Source organism: Podarcis erhardii (assembly GCF_964252035.2).
Source record: "Podarcis erhardii genome assembly, chromosome: 14".
Taxonomy (NCBI): domain Eukaryota; kingdom Metazoa; phylum Chordata; class Lepidosauria; order Squamata; family Lacertidae; genus Podarcis; species Podarcis erhardii.
This window is the reverse complement of record NC_138503.1, coordinates 51,863,527-51,885,489: the sequence shown is the minus strand read 5'-3', so window position 1 is coordinate 51,885,489 and position 21,963 is coordinate 51,863,527. Positions and strand designations below refer to the sequence as shown.

The 21,963-nt window shown below is 38.9% G+C and overlaps 1 protein-coding gene across 1 annotated transcript in view; it reads left to right on the top strand.

The window, feature by feature from the left end:
- The window catches only part of GNA12 (G protein subunit alpha 12), a 35,191-nt gene extending 15,579 nt beyond the window's left edge, over positions 1-19,612 (top strand). Inside the window, exons 3-4 of the mRNA XM_081839959.1 lie at positions 11,403-11,453; positions 13,145-19,612. Of these exons, the coding sequence (XP_081696085.1) occupies positions 11,403-11,453; positions 13,145-13,714 (621 nt within the window). The 3' untranslated portion in view covers positions 13,715-19,612. The remainder of the gene's footprint in view (positions 1-11,402; positions 11,454-13,144) is intronic.
- Positions 19,613-21,963: the final 2,351 nt, after the last annotated feature.

The window sequence follows — 21,963 nt, the reverse complement described above, 5'->3', positions numbered from 1 at the left end:
ATGGTTTACTGTGACTTGTGAATTGAGGCAAAGTGCAAAGTTTCATTAACAGCATCAAGTTTATGGTGACAGTCCATTGCTCTCTCAGAACCTCCTCCTAATCCAAATTGGGAAGTATCCTGGCAATAATATGAATTAGTATGACTTTATTGAATTGAATTAATGGTTTTGATGAATTTGTAGTTTTCCTTATATGCTATTGTGTTTGATATAGTGATTGCAATATTTGTTGTTTTTTAATGCTACTGTGATTATTGTGAGCTACTTTGAGCTCAACGTTTTTGTTGTTGGAAAAGCGGGATGCAAATATTAAACAAATCAAATTGCCTAATGGAAAGAGTCTAGGACCACAGGAGCGCTGTCTAAGCACTTGAGGCACTCTACTTTTATAGACAGTGCATCAAGTTTCTGGCTGTGAATCGTTGCCTGGGACCTTGAGCCTTTAGCACTGTGTGGGTGGATTGTACAATAGCGGTATTTTCTCTGCTTCCCTCTTTCTCCCTTAAAGCACACTAAGTAGCTTCCTCCCATCTGTGTCTCATGGTAAGTCCCACTGTCTGTATTATGGAAGCAAGTCTTTGGGTGACAAAAGCTTCATTGTGTATATCAGCTACATTGTCAGGTCTGTGTCATCTTTGGCAGAGTAACTACAGAATAAGAATTCTTTGATAATTGGTATGTGGCTCCCCCCCCCCCCTTTGGATATGAAAGGAATATATTGCTTTCTCTTGAGATCCTGTAATTTCTGCTTTCTTTGGCATTTTTTGTCTCAACCCAAATGGTAGAGGCTTAGGAGTAGAGGGTTTGTAAGAAGTTGGGACCAAATTTCATGTTTGTTAGTACTGCTAATAGTTACTGGTATTTCCATTCTAAGCAATCAAAAGCTTTGAGGATGTCTAGGGACGTAATTGTCAGTGGGAGTTTAGTTGCCTTGCTGTGTTCAATCAGATTCAGTAGTTCCTGATGGGATCTGTTATATTGCGACCAGGGATGAAGCCAGTCTGGTCTGGGGCTAATAATTTGTGTAGGAAAAAATTTAGGTGGTTAGTCAAGATTGATGTGAATATCTTGTAGTCTTGGTTTATTAATGAGATTGGGTGGTATGATTCTACTTTGAGGCTGTCTTTGAGTGGTTTTGGGATAGAGACTATCTTGGAGGAGGTCCAGGTTTTAGGAATGGGGCCCACTTTTATGATGTCATTGAATAGGCGGGTGATGTAGGGCATTAGGGGTTCTTTGAATTTCTTGTAGAATTCTGCTGTAAAACCGTCTGGGCCTGGGGCTTTGTGTGGTTTCAGGTTTTTGAGGGCCGTATCTATGTCTTCCAGGGTGATAGGACTGTCCATTAATTCCTGTTCCGCATCTTGTAGGTGTTTTCTGGTATAGTAGGTCATTTCCCTATTGTGCAGATAAATGAGAGCATTAGTGCATGAACACAACTCTGCTTCCCTAAAACGTAGTATTGTTCAGGCTGGCAAGAAAGCAGTTTATAAACCACCTCAGTAATATTTTCTGGGACAAGTGTGACGTTTATTCAAGGGGGGGGTCATAGTTAGTTGTTGAAGTGTAGCGGTGGGGGGAGAGATGAAGGGGTTGGGGGAGAGAGACCCAAGCCTTAAAAAACGCTTCGACATCAGCATCAGCTGTTCAGCTCCCCAGGCAGTCAAAATCTACAAATTTTTCACTCTGTTGAGTCCCAAACCTCTAACTCCAGTAACCAAACCAGGGAAACCTCCTTATCTAAACTCTGAAGAGCCACTGTTCTGTTGAAGGTGACAGAAGATGGACCACTGATGTGAATCGGTGCATGTGAAACTTCAGTCTTTTTCAGTTAAAGGGAAAGAAGGCTTTATGTGAAAATGTCTGTAGTCACAAGTTTCACAACTAAAAAATCTACAGCTATGAATCCATTTTTTCACCTAGACTGTGTATTATAAAAGGAAGATAATTTCTTTTTTCTAGTTGGCAGTTATGTTTAAAGAAAAGAGGCTGTGTGAAGTAGCTGACTTGACTATTTGTTTTAATGTGTCTCTCTCCTCCTTCCATAAAAAAAAGTTTCCGGAAACAATCTTCAAGGTGTTCTTTTTGAGAATATGGAAAGTGTTGCTTTGAGTAGTAATTTACTGACACCTTTCAAATGTTTTCTCTGTGTCAAACATTGACTTCTGCAGTTCAGACTATGGCAGACTTGTGCTTCATTTGGCTTGACTCCTGAACAAACTTCAGGCATGTGTCCTGAGAGGGTAACTTGCCCTACCACATCACTAAAAGAAGCTGCTTAACTGAGCTCTATTTATTCATTTAAGTCAGGCAAAAAAGCTTAGAAAACGTCTACCAGGAAGAAATGGTTTTTAATAGATTGCCATTGCTTTACGTAACATGTTTTGTGCTGGAATGCTAATGATTTGCATCCCTCTTCAGTAATTCTAACAGTAGCATCCCAGTCCAAGGAATGCTGCAGCTTGGGTACTGATGTTTTGCCAGTCTTCAGTGCCATTTTTTAAAGGGACATCTTGCATTGCATTGTCTGGACAGCTGTACTATTTTGATAGACGAGTATTTTCCTGCTGCAAGTCTCTATGCTGCAAAACAGTGTAGCCTTCAAGCCTGTGAGTCTTCAAGCTTGTCTAGCTCCCAGTATTCCAGCTGAGGTGGCCTCTCACTTCCACCGTGGAGGACTGTCTTGCTCATAGGGGAAAGGGGAAGGCAGAGCAGCCTGAAGAGCTGCCAATCTCTCATTCATATATATATGGGGGGAATCCCCTTTGTGTGGCTTATTCTAGTTTTTTCATGGTGCAGTTTTACCTGATGCTTATTATTTTAAAAACTATTTGTATGTGAAACATTCTGGGAGGTTCACCTGAAAACAATATGTTAGTTAATGAATAAACAATAAGCAAACAAACAGACATTGGAACTGTCTTCACATCATGACCCTCATTATTTTTCTTGGTAGGTCATCCTCAGTTCATACTCCATTAGTGTACATGCGATTAAGGTTTTCCTCCTGATGTGCATCACTTCACACATTCTTACATTGCATAGTCTTTGCCATTTTAATGCTCTTTCATCCGGTTTGAAGGATATTTTTGGAGCTCCTTGCCATCGCTTTGTGTTTTCACTGCTCTGAACAATCTGATGTCATCAGCTAACTTGCTGATCACACTGATCACTTGCAAATTCAGGTCATTTATGAATAAATTTAAAAGCATCAGGCCCAATATCATTCATTGGAAGATCCCATTTCCTACAACTTTATGTTGTGAGAATTGTCCCAATCTCTTTTTCCTGTTCTTTAACCATATCCTGTTTTAATAAATAACAAGATTATATATATAGATATAGATAGTCAAAAAGAACTCCCTTAAGAGAATCAAGTCTTTTTGTCTTAAGACAGTCTTTAAAAGAATCTTTTTTTAAAAAATCCAATAGCACCTTAAAGACCAACTAAGTATAAACTTTCTAGGTATGAGCTTTCGTGTGTATACACACTTCTTAAGAATACTGTTTCTTCATATACTGTTTCGTTAACTTGATTGTGGTGTTTTTAGTTGTCACCTAGAGACATTTGCCTAGAGTGGCAAATGGAATAATAGGATATATTTCTTGTCCCATGACTAGCTCTGATATATTGTGATTATTGAATCACTATAGTCCAGTGCAGTACCATATTTCTGATGTCCGTTGTATCTCTTGTTGAACAATCTCTTCTGAGACATTCCAGTTACCTGTATATCTGTGAGACAGGCAAATGAGCTTTGAACTTAGTAGATATATATGTGTGTGTTTTCTGTGTAGCTAAGATGTGGTCTGTTCAGCTCCTGCCACTGGTCATGGAAAAGGATTAGTTTACTGGTTTTAACACTTCTACTGAAACAGCAACCTCTCAGCAACCTTTTAAATCTCTGATATAGATCCATTGGAGAACCTGCAAGAAGAGTCTTTTGTTAGATGCTTTACTTTTAGTTCAACTGAGAGAAATGGGTTCATGGGTTTATCAGCCAAAATGTTCCCTTCTTTATTTTGAAAATATCTCAACTGAATAAAAATGTTAAAATGCTGAGAAATACAGTGGTGCCTCGCAAGACGAAATTAATTCGTTCCGCGAGTTTTTTTCGTCTTGCGATTTTTTCATCTTGCGAAGCACGGACTTTGGAAAAGCTTCAAAAATCACCAAAGTCTTCAAAAACCTCAAAAAAGGCTACCACACCGCGTGCTATGAGTTGCTCCTCGAAGTGAATGCACGGTTTTAAGAAAAAGGAAACAAACTTGCAAGACAAAGGAAACAAACTTGCAAGACGTTTCCGTCTTGCGAAGCAAGCCCATAGGGAAATCCGTCTTGCGAAGCAACTCAAAAAACGAAAAACTCTTTCGTTTTGCGAGTTTTTCGTCTTACGAGGCATTCGTCTTGCGAGTTACCACTGTAACTAATTCCAGAGGATTATCTCTTTTCCCACAAGAACAGCAATTATCAAGCTTATTTTTACCTTTGATTTCTAGGCACACCTTATGCATCAAGGTTGGCTACACTATGTGTTAACATTGTGACAGCTTATCTTACTTATGGCTTGGCTGCTCAAAATACTACGTCAGAGCTATAAGTAGTAGAAGTCTAAAATGAATTTTACAGCATTATTATTATTATTATTATTATTATTATTATTATTAATTCAAATTATATACCATGCTTTACATCAATGATAAAAACAAAAATATAGCAAAAAACATACTGACAGACAATACCAATAGCATGCAATTTTTTGAGTACTCCAGAACTCTTAATCAGATTTGATGAAGACATTAGATGAACACTTGGCTGGTGGTAATGCCATGAAACTGCATATAGTCTGCCAGATCTAAGAATGTACTATGAGGCGGCCTGTCTCACCTGGTTAAAGGAGTGGTGCACACTCAAAAATCCAGAATTGTTGGACCTGGAGGGGTACAACAACAGATTCGGCTGACATGCATACCTGGGCTATGGAAAGGTTAAAGTTCATAAGAATTTTTTTGAATCATGTCATCAGGAATTCCCTTTACGTTGTTTAGGGAAAATATAAGGACCTTCTCGAGCCTAAGGTGCCATGGTGGATCTCACCAACTGGAGCTCCTGCCGTTAAAAGGAAAAACACAAATGGAAATTGGCCTGTCTATAAATCATTATTAATAGAGGAAGAGAACCAATTAATTTTTTTAAAAAATCGAAGAAATAAGAGATCAAGTCTCAATCTGGTTCCAATATTATCAATTATTTGAAACCTTCAATGTGATTTTAAAAAGAGGATTTTCAATGGAGATTTCCAGATTTGAATCAGATCTAATAAATTCTAAAACTAAAACCCTCTCCAAAACATACTGACTCCTCCTTGACTGGGAAGTCAAGGAGGAGGAGGTTAAGTCCTCAATGATCACATGGGCCTAAGACTTGGCTTACAACATAAAGATGAGCCAATGGGAACACCTATGGAAAGTAAATTGGAACTTTACGGCATGCTGGGAGAACCTTCAAAAGATGTTATTCTGCTGGTATTTAACCCCTTCTAAACTCTCCAATATGTACAAAAGTGTCCCTAATATATGTTGGAGATGCGGAGAATCAAGTGGAGCCATGCTCCATATGTGGTGGGTTTGTAAAAAGATCAAAACTTTCTGGAATGGCATACATACTGAGCTTCAAATAATGTTAAATGCATCCTTCCCCCAAAAAAACCAGAATCATTTTTATTGGGTATTACAGCAAAACATTGGAAGAGTGACCAAATACCCATCAGATCAGAATGGTTACTAAAATTGATAGAATATGCTGAACTAGATAGTCTCTTGGAAAAGATTAAAGATAAGCAAAAACAGGAGTTCATTGATAACTGGAAACCTCTAAAGAGTTACTTTAAAAATAAATGTTGCAATCTGAATTCGGTAGCAGCTTTTGAATAAGCTCTGTAAATAAAGGTTAAATGGGTTAAAATAGAGATAGATAGATAGATAGATAGATAGATAGATAGATAGATAGATAGATAGATAGACAGATAGACATAGATGCATATCAATATTTTATTATGACTGCTGATAAATTTAGGCAATAGGTTTATTAGAGTGAAAAGTGCTGAGAAGGACAGGTAGTCAAATTTATGAAGATATATACTTCTTTGTTGGAATTTTTATTTTGATGAGTTTGATCTACAGACTATAAAATATCTTTGATGTGTGGATGTAAGTATGGTTAATAAAGCATAAAAGAAGAAGAAGAAAGAAACTGCATATAGTCTTAAGGTAGAATATGGAAGGAGGTGGACATTCACATGGAACTCTACTAGGTATCATGCAGACATCAGGTTGCACAAGAGCCTTCAGGGGAAAGAAGTATAACAATAGCTAACAGAGGCAAGATCTGAAGCTATGTACAGTGGTGCCCCGCAAGACGAATGCCTCGCAAGACGGAAAACTCGCTAGACGAAAGAGTTTTCCGTTTTGGAGGTGCTTCGCAAAACAAATTTCCTATGGGCTTGCTTCGCAAGACAAAGATGTCTTGCGAGTTCCTGCGGGGTTTTTTCCTTTCCCCCCCCCTTTTTTCTAAGCCGCTAAAAGCCGCTAAACCGCTAATAGCGCTAATCCGCTAAGCCGTCAATGGGCTTGCTTCGCAAGATGAAAAAACCGCTAGACGAAGAGACTCGCGAAACGGATTCTTTTCGTCTTGCGAGGCACCACTGTACAGTTAAGGTATTCCAAGGTTTGGTTGTTACCTTAGTGGTACAAATTCTTCAGTATACAGTACTCCTGACTTTTAGGGAAAGCTCTAGGTGAAAGCTTTTAGCCTTCTGAGAACAGGGCTATTGTTCTCAGTCCTAGAGACTATAACTGCAGTCCTAGACTAATCCATATGTGATTGTGCAGTTCAGTATCTAAGTCATAGAGTAATAGCTGTATTATGTGGCTTAGTCGCATGCTAGGGCTTTATTTTGAAGGCAGACCTTTTATCTCAGTTAATGATGGTAGGGGCCCCAGAGCAAGTTGTTTACTATTCTATTAACTTCAACTTGTCCTAGCCTGTTTCCATTACTCTTCTGTTTCCATTCCATTGGCTCTTTCAGTACCTGTACATGGATGTAGTCATCAAAATTTAGCAACATATCATTGAAGTGAATTAAACAAGTTCATACACCTAAACCATTATGTATGACCACTTGTGAATTTATCTTACGTTTTTGGTAGAGTATTTGAAGAGAAAAATGCACTACTTCACTGAACTGCATTGATGCTACTAGGATTGTCATTCTAGCAAAATGATGTTTGCCTTATTCTCCTTTTTTAAAGATGTCATTGCTACATTAATAAAATTCTAGCTCCTTTTACAAATGTGCTATCAGTTATAAACTGTTATAAAGTTTCCTGGCCTTCTGTTCATCTGTATACAGTAATCCCGACTACTTTTCAGAGGCATTGAGACAGTTTAAAGTTTGTATTTCCATTATTGTGCAGAGGTTTCTAGATTAGTACTTCCACTAAAATATCACTTAACACATATGAAGCATACTGTGTTAACTACTTGGTTTTTAATGTGAGTGTTAATACTGTGAATCTTATGAGACAACAGTGTGAAACTGATGTTATATCTTCTTAACTCTACACTTACAAATTTGTAAGAATCGGCTCAATTATCTGATGCAACCCAAACTTAAAACATTGCAGGTCAATGTCTCCTTTGGGGGGAAATGAACTGAACGTAGGATTTATACTCTTGCCCAACTTGCGGAAATGGATGGGGAATATTTGCTTTTATCTGAGTTACAAATATTGCCAGTGGACTGTAATTCACAGGCTGTATCTGTAACAGGGGTTGGGAATCTGTGCCCCACCCCTGATGCTCCTGGGCTACTGGAAATTGGAGTCCAACAGTTCTAGAGAATCACAGGTTCCATGCCCCTGGTTTTACAATTATAAAACTTTAATATAAATCTATGCCTGTCACTACAGTGGTACCTTGGGTTAAGAATTTAATTCGTTCCAGAGGTCTGTTCTTAACCTGAAATGGTTCTTAACCTGAGGCGTGCTTTCGCTAATGGGGCCTCCTGCTGCTGCTGCATCGCTGGCGCGCGATTTCCGTTCTCATCCTGGGGCAAACTTCTTAACCTGGAGCAACCACTTCCTGGTTAGCGGAGTTTGTAACCTGAAGCATTTGTAACCCAAGGTACCACTGTACTTAGTGTTTCAAAACACCCTAAATCTTGAAATACTTGCTCACCTTAGGACATGTTGTTATATCCACACTCTGTTTATATAATAAATGATTGCTTGGCAACATTAAACTTATTAGAGATAACTTGAAATTGGAGCACCTCGTATATAAACAGTGGAGTTCACTCATACATTGTTTCACTTGACTAGAAATTAATTCAACAATAGTTATTGCTTTGAAGATATTGGACACTCATCTCTCACTTGTCCTAGGGGCTAGTGCTGTGGTATTGATTTTGTGTCACTGTCATTTATATTACGGGCATATCATTTGTGTCAGGAGTGAGGAATCTCCAGCCTTGGGCCACATTTGGCCCATCAGGCCTCCCCATTTGTAAGGGAGGAGGTTTTCCAAAATCCACATCCACTTGTTGGCATATGTGGCATCAGGTGTGCAGCAGATAGAGTTGCAGCTGGTTGTACAGCAGATCACTGCAGAAAGCAGGATTAAACTCCCCAGGTGATATGTGGGGAGTGGAGTTCTGATCTGGCCCGTTGGATCAAAAAGGTTCCCCATCTCTGCTTTAGGTAGAGGTCTGCCTGCATATTAAATTTGATTTAGCAGCATTGGTGTTGAGAGTCCCACATACATGGTACCTTGTGTTACATACTGCCCCCCTTACGAATGCTGTGGGTTACGCATTCCGCTAACCCAGAAGTAGATGCAACTTGTTGCGAACTTTGCCCCAGGGTGCGATCAGAAGACGTGCTCCGGAGGGACAGCAGCAGCGGGAGGCGCCATTAGCAAAAGTGTGCCTCATGTTACGAGCGGTTTCCGGTTGCAAACAGACCTCCAGAACAGATTTAGTATGTAACACAAGGTACCACTGTACTCATAAGCCAGTGGCTCTGAAAGGATGGCACTTGAAGATAGCAAGTATGGCAGAAATATTCAAGAAACATTTAAAAATTTCAGTGTAGTATAATGTAGTATAGCTTACTAGCAAAATAATATTTTAATTTGCAGAATATGGAAAAATATCAATCAATGTTAGGTGTTGTTTCTTTTTGTTTTCCAGTGTTTTTCTTATCAACAAAAAAATGGGGTGTGGTGCAAGCAAATTTTTATTCTGAAAGTGTGGTGCAGAGAAAAAGACAGTTGAGGACCACTGTCATAAACTATATTTCTGTACTTTGGGAACTGTGAGGCAGCCAGTGAAAATGAAGCTCTTGTTCCTGCAAGATTAGAAAGAAAATATCCCACTGTCACAGCTAACACAGCGGTTTGACTTCACCCCTGGAGGCACTTCAGACAGAAGGATGCTTTAAAAATTGTTGGTTTTAGCTTATATTTTTGTACTAATGGATATTATTTATATATTGTATATATATTGTAGACTACTTAGAGATTTTTTAAAAAGATGGAGTGGTTAGAAATGCTTTTTTAAATAAAATACATGTATCTGGAACTTTTACAGATGCTCTTTTTTGTAACTCCTGGTCTGGATTTAACCTTAAACTGTGAACTAAATTTAGGAACTGGGCTTCATAGAACCATAATCAGGAAGACTAAATTAATCCTTTGTCCTGGGAAAAGCAAAAGGTTAATGGGCTAGCAAATGTAGACCAAATGATCTAATTTCTTATTTCTAGAATAAATTAACTAGAGGGAAGCTTTTAGATTACTTGTAGAAAAATATCAGAACTGTTAACACTTTTTTAAAAAAAAGAAGGTTGCTGAACACCTAGCTAAAGCTTCAAGTGTGAAATTTCAGCAGTTTGTGCCTGTGCTTCATCTGACAACAACAAATTAAGTTGGCTTTGTCCCTGGGAGACTTCATTTGGAGTTCATATCTCATGAGTGCTAAATCCATGAAGAAATGAAGTCCTACTGATGCCAATTTCTTTATACACAACTAAAAATTGTGTATACATTACATCAGAGCTTTCCAAACTTTTCATGTTGGTGACGCATTACACAGTAATTCAATTTTACTATCAAATTAAGGAGCATTTGTGCAACACACATACACACTGCAGCCGACTCACAAATGTGTCATGACACACAGTTTGGTAAGCCCTGCATCGTATCATGTCTTAACATCAAATGTCTTAACACCAAACAAGTTGTTGTCTAGGTGCTTTTGCATGCAGACTCTTTCCAAAGCGGCTGCTCCAAATGTCAATGCACTAAGCAAGGCCCTCTGTTTCTTGTTAACTTGTTAAGTGTCACAAATGAAAATGACACAAGAGTCCCCACAGTCCTTCCTTTTAAGACCAAAGCAGGAAGAAGCTCTACAATATTTGCCAGAAATATCCAAAGAACAAGATACGAAGCTCAAAGTAATGTTGAAATGTGGGACCTGGCCTATTTCAGGCCCTGCTGCTCATACTTTTGGATTTTCCAATTCCCAGTTGTGCAGTGACTCATGGCTGCTGCTCAACAATGGGAACAGCACCTCCTATGTGGTTCCAGTTGGCAAGATTGAGTCAAAGGATATACAGCATAGGATATACAGCAGTGCAAAAATTAATCACCCAACCTTTTGTGTTTAACTCTTTGGGTAGGAGGAGCAGGAATATTAATAGGAATGTAATATTGTGTACCACAAAGCAAACACTATTGATAATTGAGCAGCTTAATTCTTTAAAATAGAATAATAAAAATTAAGTTTTGGGGACTTTAAAAAAAAAAGACTGCTGAACTAGGGCTTCCTTTCTCTCTAGCATTCATTGCTGCTACTAGCTTAGAATCAGAAACATTTTGTATCTCAAGGGTGAAAGGAAACTTGCTAGATTGCCCAAGTCCCAGTTGCTCTGAAGCAGCAGGTTTTGACATGCCATCCCTGTTCTTACTCTTCCTGTATGGTTGCTTCAGAGTAATCTGGAAGGTGTTTCCTGGAGGACCTGCTTCTGGACATGAAGGAAGTACAGTAGATCAGGATTTTCAGATGCATGTGATGGCCTTAACTGGAAACCATGTAAAGGCTGTATACTCTTTTCAGATTGAAAATGATTGGACTGAGCTATATTTTGTTGGAAGGCTACGCTACTTGGCATTATGTGTTTCCACATGCTAGTCTTTTCAAACTTGTTTTCAAAGGTTATCAAGGATAATACAATATATTGCTTTTGTACAGTGAAGGTTTTCCCCCCCTCTTTAAACATGGTTTTGGCTTTGTAAACCCCAGTTCCAGAAATTAGCTGCAAATGTCCTCTTCTCTCAACAGGGTGAATCGGTGAAATATTTTCTGGATAATTTGGACCGGATTGGCCAATTGGTGAGATTTACTTTTTCTTTGTACGAGTCCGCTGTTTTATTTGATTTGTTTTGTTGTGTTTCATGATGGGCGTAAAGCCGAATAAACATTTTGATTTGATTTGCCCCATTCTGTCCTCCAGTACTTAATGCATTGTGTCTTTTTATGTTCTTTGTCTGATATGCTCAAACCATATGGCCTTGAAGAAAACCAAAAACTATACAATTGCACAGTGTAGAAAATGCAGAACTAAATGGAGAATCACCGAGCAGAACTAAACTCTGCTTACTGTCTTCCTCAACCACCCTTTAACTCAGTGGTTCCCAAATTTCCCCCACCCCAGGACGATTTGAAAATTGCACTACCGGTGAACTACCGGTACTTAATTATTTTTCTGCCTGTGGTAGCAAATTAATTCCATGGAATTCAAATAGTAATACAGTAAAATAAATAAAAATGCAATTAAAAATAATATGAATATTCAGCGCAATTGATGTGCCATCTCCCATTTCAACCACAAATCTAGATAACTGAATGAAGCTCACCTAACACTGGTAAATTCACTGACCACAGTTTGGGAACAGTCACTGTTTCCAGTTCTATCTACTCTGTGGTGAAAGGCAACCATTCCTAAAGTTTACACCCCCCCCAAAAAAAAAAAAAATATTGTACATAAAGTAGTTAGTACAATTCATATCCCATTTGGGAATTATGCAATTGCTTATATTCATATACTGTCACACAAACAACCTTTTTTTCTTAATACTTTCAATATGAAGTATTAAGACAAAAAGGTTGTTTGTGTGACAGTATGTGAATATAAGCAACTGAATAATTCCCAAATGGGATATGAATTGTATGGAACTGTCAGCAAGTCAGACTTACATTAAAGTACACACAGCACTCTTAATGCACATAGGCACAAGGTGGATCCTTTGTCTGGCAAAATGTGACTCTTAACAATTTCTTAGATAATAATGACCTCTGCAGTATCATTTCTTTTTCAGGGAAGAGGGATGCTTCCCTCTACCCACTGTTCATATCAGAGGTGCCACCTTGAATAAAATGTTTGGGGCAGGTAAGCCCCGCCCTCCCTGATCAGTCACATGGTGCAGTGCAGGGGGGCCAACATGACCTTGGCCCCTAGGAATTGGCTCTATGTTTGAGACAGAAAGAGGTGGAACAAAGATAGGTCTGCATTGTTGCTCGATTCGTTGCAAAATTGTTAAACATACCACATCATTTTACTTTGGATGTAGTGGCAGTGAGACTTGGCCAGGGCCAGCAACAGTGAAACTTGCATGTTGCAGGCTGTCAGAAGCCCCAGTTTTTATTGCATGTGTTGTAAGGATGGTACACAGAATTTCAAAGGATACGTTCATGATACTGAGGAGTCTTGTAAACTATTCAGTTTGTTACTTCACATTGAATTGGTTTACAGCCAGTTCATACAACCAACTAGACATAATGAAAATAGCTTAAGTGAAGGTGAGCTGTTCATGTAGCAGAGTGGCCTTGTGATTCACTTACAGAACTTGACTCAACTCACATTTTCAGCTGAGCAGGTTGTTTAAGATTGATCATTACTTTCTTCTCTCCTTCCTTTACCCCTCTGGTCACTACCCTGACTCAGTGTATCTGTACCCTCTTTCAATGGAAGCAGCTGTTGATCCATTTTGATATTTTCCCTGCCTCCGTGTCTCTTTCTGCAGAACTATTTTCCCAGTAAGCAAGACATCTTGCTGGCTAGAAAAGCTACCAAGGGGATTGTGGAGCATGACTTTATCATCAAGAAGATTCCTTTCAAAATGGTCGATGTGGGTGGACAGCGGTCTCAACGCCAAAAATGGTTTCAGTGTTTTGATGGGATAACATCTATACTATTCATGGTCTCCTCAAGTGAATATGATCAGGTCCTTATGGAAGATAGACGCACAAATAGACTAGTTGAATCTATGAACATCTTTGAAACCATTGTCAACAACAAGCTCTTTTTTAATGTCTCCATCATTCTCTTCCTTAACAAAATGGACCTACTTGTGGAGAAAGTGAAGAATGTCAGCATTAAGAAGTACTTCTCAGACTTCAGGGGTGATCCTCACCGGCTGGAAGATGTTCAGCGTTACCTGGTACAGTGTTTTGACAGAAAGCGGCGGAATCGCAGTAAACCCCTCTTCCATCATTTCACCACAGCCATAGACACTGAAAACATCCGCTTTGTGTTCCATGCTGTGAAGGATACAATCCTTCAGGAAAACCTTAAGGATATTATGTTGCAGTGAAGGAAAACTGAAGGAACTGTCTATTCAAACCTAGCCTAGTTGAAGGCCCAACCTTTATAGCCTATACGATGGATTTTTTAAAAAAAGATCCATGCTGTTACTTGGCTCAAGGAAGCTGCAAAATAGCCAGTCCCAATGGAGGAGTAACCTGTAGTGCAAGCAGAAGGATTGTGAGAGCTCAAGCTAGCTACTGTATCACTTAACTAAACAAACAAGCAAACAAAAAAACTACTGAAAGTAGTAAATTGCAAGTGCAGTGCCTTCTTTTGAACTCTGAATAGCATTATTGCCTTCTGCCTTTTGAAAAGATATTTCTAAGATGGAAAAATGACGTAAAGACATTTTGTGTTTTTTAATCCACTGTCATTGTGCAAGAGAGTTTGTTGGTTGCAAAGCCTGTCTGCCTCACTTTTTGGGTGCTGAATTAACAAATCCAGTAAGTTCATTGATACTTCTATTTGGAGAATACATTGCAATATGTCAATATCTAGGTTTGGTGTACGCAAAATTGTTTGCCACTAACCAGACTGTGCTTGCCAAAATGATTATCCAGCTCTTCTTTGAGACTCTCTACCGTTTCCCTCTTGTTGAAGTTTACAACTGTAAATTGAACTTGGCTGGCCACACTAGTGAATTTCATTTTAGCAATTGGCCTGAAGGGGGGCAGAAATCCAAGACCTGGGTTGGTGCAACACAGGGCTGTACTTTGCACTACACGTTACAGTGTTTATTGCATCATGGAAAATAAGACTTTTATTTTCTTTTTATTTTACTTTTCATATAGCATGAGGCTGGAGCTCACACAGATGCTCTGCTGAGACATTAACTCTGTTCTCAAACCTATAGTTGGAACTATATGAAAACTTTCTCTTGACAGAATATTATGTATGAGACATATTATGGGCGTTCTCATAAAAGGGAAGCTAATGCTATTCCTTAGCCAAATGTTTGGTAAGCAGAGGCTGCTCACAGCACTAAAGCCAAATGCTCTTGAGGTTTCCACTTTACAGCTGCACTGAGTTTGGAAAGAAGAGCTCTGCTTTGAACTAATCCTTAATTGTTGCTGTATGAATTTACTAGGTTATATAATATACACTTAAAATATTGTAAACTGTCAAGTTTAAAGTTGCCCCTTTAAGGCTACTACAGAGTACATGTGAATTTGCAGGAGGCTGTGAATAATGTTGATGTGAACTTCCTTTTTAATTCTAAAGTGTTGAATTTAACTATGGGTGCCTATTTTGTGTGTACTGATGTTTCACACTCTATCTGATATGAGATATGTATTAACTACACTAAACCCTACATTTTCAGTGCTATAGACTTTATTCAGGGATCTTCTTAAACATAAGAAATGTTTACCATACTTTTGGTACCATACTTGTCATATCAAATTATAAAGGGCTTATTCTTTCCTGTATCATGATATCAGAATGCTGTAGCTTATGCCCCTCTGGGACAATCATGTCTTGCACAGTAGGCAAAACTCCAGGTATAAATGCCACCAATAACAGCAAACTAAAACAAATCTCTCATGACTTCTGCTTGGACAAATTCCAGGATTTTTTTTTTCCCTGTGGGGATTACTCACATTTATATAAGCATGTTTTTGTGTGGTGTACCCGACTTTGAACTAGAAATTTTCCACTCTTATAGTGATGTTTGTGCAAAATCAAGCTAAGTTTTGGAAATTAAGAAAGAGTTTGTCTCCTACTTTTTATCTAAAACTAAAATTTCAATAAGACAACAACCACATAGTGACTGCAAACATTTCAACCTTTTGAGATGAAATTACATTTGGAGACTTTCTAGTGGCACTTGTCTTACTTTCTAGGACCAATTATTTTACTATTTTCATATCTGCTTCTAGAAAAGAAAACAATATTGCAATTTTGCCATGAGTACGCTAAAGTGTTGAATAATTTTGCAGGCTATGAATGGCTATTCAAGGGTTAAGGGGAATGCATCTTAGCTACGATTGCCAATTTCTATTCATTGGGTTTCTTCATTGATGTGTCTTTTGAAACTTTAAATTCCACATGCCTAAAAAGATGTTTGATTTGTGTTTCTCAAATAGCTATCTTGACATGAGAAGTTTCAAGAGCAGTTTGTGATGTGGAATATGCACCTGCTTTTAAAGGAGAAAATTCCCATTAGACATGTTCACAACCCATGGCATTCATAAGTAGCTCTTATGTATTCTGGTCACAGTATTTTAATTTGCTTCCTCAGCAGTAATATACAATCTAGAAGGAGCCTTGACTATTCAATTAAAAAATTGAACTTTATGTATTTTCTACCCAAAAGTGCCTCGGTTTTACCTATTAACTTTTCTTTGCCCTTAAGTGGCAGGGAGTAGCACAAACCCATTTATAACAATCTGAACTATGCCACCACTTGCGTTTTAAAATAAAAACTTAGAAATAATATGCTGCAGTTCTCAAATTGTTCTTTTTCTTACAACTCTGCCTAGTCGTGTACTGTATTTCTTTTTCTGTATGGTTACCGTAGTATTTGCATGTAAAATGTATTATATTACTGTGTTCCTTTGGTATCAGATAGTTATCTTTTGGTATGATGGAAGCCCCTTGCTGGGGCAAACTTACCGTAAAGATTTTAGTAGCCAGATTAAGGCTGTAATCCTAAACTATGTCTACCTAGCAGTAAACCAAATTGAATTCAGTGGGACTTGCTTCCCGGTAAATGGAGATTAGGATTGCAGTCAAAATCAAGTTCAACCTAATCCATTTTTCAGCCAATTTTATTTTGCCATTTAAGATGCTGTTAGCTCTAGTTCTCCAGCTTCTCATCCCTTCAGCTGCTCGCCTTGGTCATGATCACACACTGATATAATTCTTGTGATTAACATTGTAGTAGAAGCTTAACATCTAACAGGCAGGATGTTTTAACAATTTCAGAATTACAGTGCAGTCTGGTTTAAATAACTAGTTGGAATCCTAAAAGTATCTTTTAACAGTATAGCTTCACACAGATAAGGGAAACCTCTTTTCTAATCATAGCACTGCTCATATACTGTGTTTCAATAGTTTGCTTTGAATTCAAAATCTTTTTTTGCAATCCAGTACAGTAGTATTGGGTGCTCTGCAACCATTGAATTACCCGCTCTTTCTTCCTCTTGCCAAAGCCACAAGACATTTGCCTTTAATTGTAACCCTTGAGAACATTTTGTCCTAAGTACAATTAGCAGGGAGAGGAAAGATTTGTTGCTGGAATACTTGATGTAATGATACTTTTAAGCTGGGAAATGGATTACACATCAGACAGTCTATTACAGGCCTTGAACTTATGCTTTGGCATATTACATACCAAACAGGCTTCAGCTTCAGCTTCTCATTTGTCAGATGAAGTTTTGCTGTAAATAATGTATATTGTGCATTTGGTGTTTTTAGCCATGGACAAAGAGGATCACCCCCTCATGTCTTTTAACAGGGTGTGTGTGCATATATATGTATTTACATGCATGTGCACACATAGGTGGAAGTAGACTTTCCACTGAAAATCTGCTTGTTTTTATATAAACTCTCCAGGAGCAAGTACTTGCCGGGGTGGGGGGGGGGGGAGAATCATTTTTCATGAAATGGAAGCTGCAAGTTGGCATGAGTTCACAGTTCCTATGTTATGCTATGCGCACACTGCATATTCAAGTGGACTGTGCACATGAGCAGAATTTACCATGTTAGCATAACAGAATATTGTTGAAACTGACTCTTGAGTTTATCAACTTAGCAGCTGTGTTATCCAAAATAAAGAGTAGCATTCTGCCATCCACAAAAATTTATAAGGGATGAACAGAGATTACCATAGTTGGCAAGTTTGAGGCCCATTAAAAAAGACTTTCTGTGGCCTCTGGGATAGTGACTAAAATACCGCCACTGCTGTGGATATGGTAGATGTTTCTACTTCTGCCACCAATTCATTTCACTGATTTAAAGAACCCTTATCAATGAGCCAGCAAGTTGCCTAGGATTTAGCAAACCTCCCATAGTTTTATACCGACTCTCGAGGGTTGGGGTTTTTTTAGATGAGCTCTTTCTTGATGGGTTTTTTTGTTGGGAGGGAGAGATTTGGAGAGGGATCTAGTTTCTAGACTTTCAAACAGTGCTGCTTAAGCATTAACGGTGTGCGTATTGAAACAAAATGCATTGAAACAAAAGCCACCAATGAAGAGCCTGTATGCTTTCCCCCAGAGTAAGGATTTGGCAGCATATTAAAACAACCTATTGGCACTACTGTAGCTATTGGCGCACACATAAATCTTTTTTTACCCCTAGCCTGCCTGTTTGTTTATAACTGGGACATGCAAATTCAGGTTTCTTGCAGTGTGCTCTTGAGAGGCTTTGGCTATGCAGAAGGTCTGATAAATGTTCTAAAAGGCAAGCAAGTATCCTCTTCAAAACCAACAAAATCAAGCCTTTAGCATCTGGGGCCCTCATACCTTAAAAGACTGTTCCTTATTTTACTCCATTGTGTACTTTGAGATCAACCAAGACTGTTCTCATGATTTATGTGCCAAATTCAAACTGCAAAGACACACAGAATGGTATTTTCAGTGGTTGTTCCACAATGGTAAAATTCCATTCCCTTGTCAAAATACAACCTGAATACTTTCTTGGAAGCATTCAAAAATATAGGTAGCTGTGTTCGTACACTAGGTTAAGAAACAACAACACAGAAGCAACAGTATGACAAAACCCTTATTAGGACCAACCTAAACATTACAAAATCTACTTTCTAGAAGCACTGTAAGAGCTGAAACAGATGCATAGTTTGTACTACTGGGGAATGTGGGTAATCAAATGTTTGAATGATTTCCACATAAAAGTCTACCTGCACACACAAACCTAACATGCTGGAGAGGGATCTCTCATGTGGGCCCAAACATCTGTTCTACCAACCCGGATGATTTAGCCCAGCAACAACTACATCACAAGGGAGTTCTTCCCCAGACTCCCTCAAGAGTTCTCCAAAGATTTTCCTTAGCACACCTGGCCCATAGCATGTTATTGGGTTCTTATTGGTAGAGATTATACATAAGAGCAATACAGAGTGGCCATGCTGCAACTGATCTGCTTGGGGACAATTTCATCTGGTTCCTTTCCCTGGTTGGTGGCTGAAGAAAGCAGCATAAATCCAAGTTTGTGTTTGTTTTCTGTTCACTATCTTGGGGGCTTTAGGTCAAAAGTTGGGAGCAGAATAATTGAAAAAATTAAATAGGGAACTGACAAAAATGCTGCCTAGTGTTGACATTATACTGAAAAGTGGTTTCAGAAATGTCTTCCTTTTCAAGTGGTGCTTCATCTATATTCCACATATTTGCACGAGTAGGCTAGTTTTATACCCATATTGCAGACATAGTAGTGGTTTGCCTACAGCTACTAGTGAAGCACAACTGACATGATTAATGCTTGGTTTCTTGCTCACAATTGGCCACTGCACCATACCAGCTCTAGGGCAGTATTCCATGCTCGGTGGCGCATATAGAATATTGCCCTAGAGCTTGTATAGTGTAGTGAACCATCAGAAAATTGAGCATTGTGGACAGAAAAGGCCTGTGCTTGCCTTAATCTTTAACTTGAGCAAAAAAAGCTTAATTATTGTTGAAAGGTGACAAATTTTAAAATAAGTTGTGATGAAAGTGCCATAATTCATACTGGTAATATTTTTTAATTGTGTGCTTAAAAACAACCCTGGTCTTTTGTAAGCACTAAAAGAGTATAATTCTTTGTGACCTATTTTGCTGTGATAGCATCAGCTTATGAAAGCTGTGTATTAGATTTTTAAAATGTGGTGTAAAAATGTGTATTATAGCTTTGAATTAGCTTACTGTTTTGTATATATGAATTTTGTAAATCTATTAAAATGTGACTTGTTACTGTACTTTCTAGTGAAGTGTCTGTAAAATAATTTAAGTTCTGTTAGAGAACAGCGGTGGTCATGTACGCTATAATACGGGGTCAGCAACCAGCTGTCCCTGAGCCGCATCTTACTTCCACAGAAAGTGGCAGGCAGCACTGCGTCTAAGACACCTCCTTTTGCCAGAAGCAAATGTGTGAGGCAGCCAAAAAATGAAGTGGGTTCAGGGGGAAAGAGGAAGGATGAGGCCATTTAGGCAATGGTTAAAGGAGGTTTGGCTTAGCTGGTTATTTTTGAGGAAGTGGAAGAGCTGGCCTGTTGCTACGGCTGTGTTACTGTTGGCTCCTTCATAAATCTAGTTGCTGCTTTAAAGAATTCCAGAAGAGCAACAGTTCATTACAGCAGTAACTTTCTGTATATGGCATCTCAAAGTTTAATATGTTGTGGTATGAGATTTTGTAGCAATAGTCTACTTCATCAGATGCAATAAATAGGCAGTGAGTTCTTGGAATTATATACAGACAACTCTCAACGCTGGGGTTACTAGCGCATAAGGCCAAACTTATGTATAACCAAACATACTATGATCAGTGGTGGGTGGGATTGGTTGGCATCCATCTGTCTTGGGAGACAATGGAAGTGTGCGCCTTCAGGAGGAAGTCAAAAAAATTGGAGCGTTACAGTGCCTGCTGTGGCTGTAGAGAAAGATACGGGAGAGATGTATCTGGGGCAGATGAAGGCATCCAATTGTGCTTCTGCGGGTGTACCATGGTGTTTCTTCTTACTGCATTCTTCCCAGTGGTCATTCCCAGAGGGTGGAATTACCAAAGTCTTCTTTCCTAGATGTCCACCCCCTTTTCACCACCTTTAATAAAATTTAATGTTTGTTGCTAAGTGCATAAAGCTGAGGTTGATGGACTTCCATTTCATGCGGCTCAATGTGGTGCCTTCCATAGTTCCAGTTACAGATAGGTAGCCGTGTTGGTCTGCCATAGTCAAAACAAAACAAATTCCTTCCAGTAGCACCTTAAAGACCAACTAAGTCAGTTCTTGGTATGAGCTTTCGTGTGCATGCACACTTCTTCAGATACGTATCTGAAGAAGTGTGCATGCACACGAAAGCTCATACCAAGAACTGACTTAGTTGGTCTTTAAGGTGCTACTGGAAGGAATTTGTTTTGTTTTGCATAAAGCTGAATACACACAAGTTAAATGAGTGCAAGTTGTGAGTTACCTGTACACTTATTCATCTTTCGAAGGCAAAATGTTGTTTTCAAAGCGCATATTTTAAAAATAAAATGCAGAGATACTGTTGTATGTCACTGGTATTCAACAGGGGTTCCAGGAGCTCATTGAAGATGTGCTACAGCCATGACACTTTCTCTTAAAAATAGAGAAGGTAAAAGACTTTGACACGTGCAGTACATTGGGACTCCCTTTTGGGCTTGGTTTGGGGAGGCACATTTAGAAATCTAAAATGGTTGTGGGTACCACAAAATATCCATTACATGTGTAAAGAAGTTGTTGGTACTCGTGGCCTCCGCAAAAGACAAAGCACCACCCAAATACACAGAACCAGACAAAACACTCCCTAAAACAACAGCAACAACAAAGTTTAAGCACTTTTAAAAAATAGTGAGTGGACAGGGAACCTCAGCAGATGCAAGGAGGGTAGCCAGAAGCCCTTCCTCTTTAGAGGCATTTCATGCTGCGCCATGGATTTAAGGCTGCAGTTGCACTTAGTTGATGGCACCTGTTAAGTCATTTCTCTTCTGTTGCACAGCATCCAATAATAGCAACATGACTTACATCTGCCTCCCTTTCCTTGATGTCAGTCATGGCTTTTCACTGTACACTGTACGGTTCTTCATACATTACTCCTTGCTCTGTTCATGACACTTTTGTGGAGGAAAATGTACGGAAATTGTAGAATCTTAAAGTTGGAAGGGACCCAAGAAAACTCAGCTAAAGCAGCTAAAAACGTCTTCCAAATGAGTAGCTAGAATTTTCACAAGTTACCTGTTGCACATCTTGGGGGGAGGAGGGGGAATCACTTGATGGTGACATGAACACAGTAGTGCAGATTCCACCTTATTCTACCGCCTGAGTTTTCCCCACCGTGAACAAGCTGTACCATCCAATTGCAGGGTGAGTAGGTTCCTCATGTACAGCTGAATGTATTCACTGGGGTCCTAAAGGACTGGGAGACTTGAGAAACTTTCTACCTTGCCATCTCACTTTCTTTTTCAGTGTTAGCTCTGTGAGTAACCAGAACAAAGTTTGGCTAGGACTGATGCTGCCACATAGAGGATGTAGCATAACCTACTTAACCAAAGTAATGGGAGAGAAAGGGTGAGGAAGCCAGTCAGTCCAGA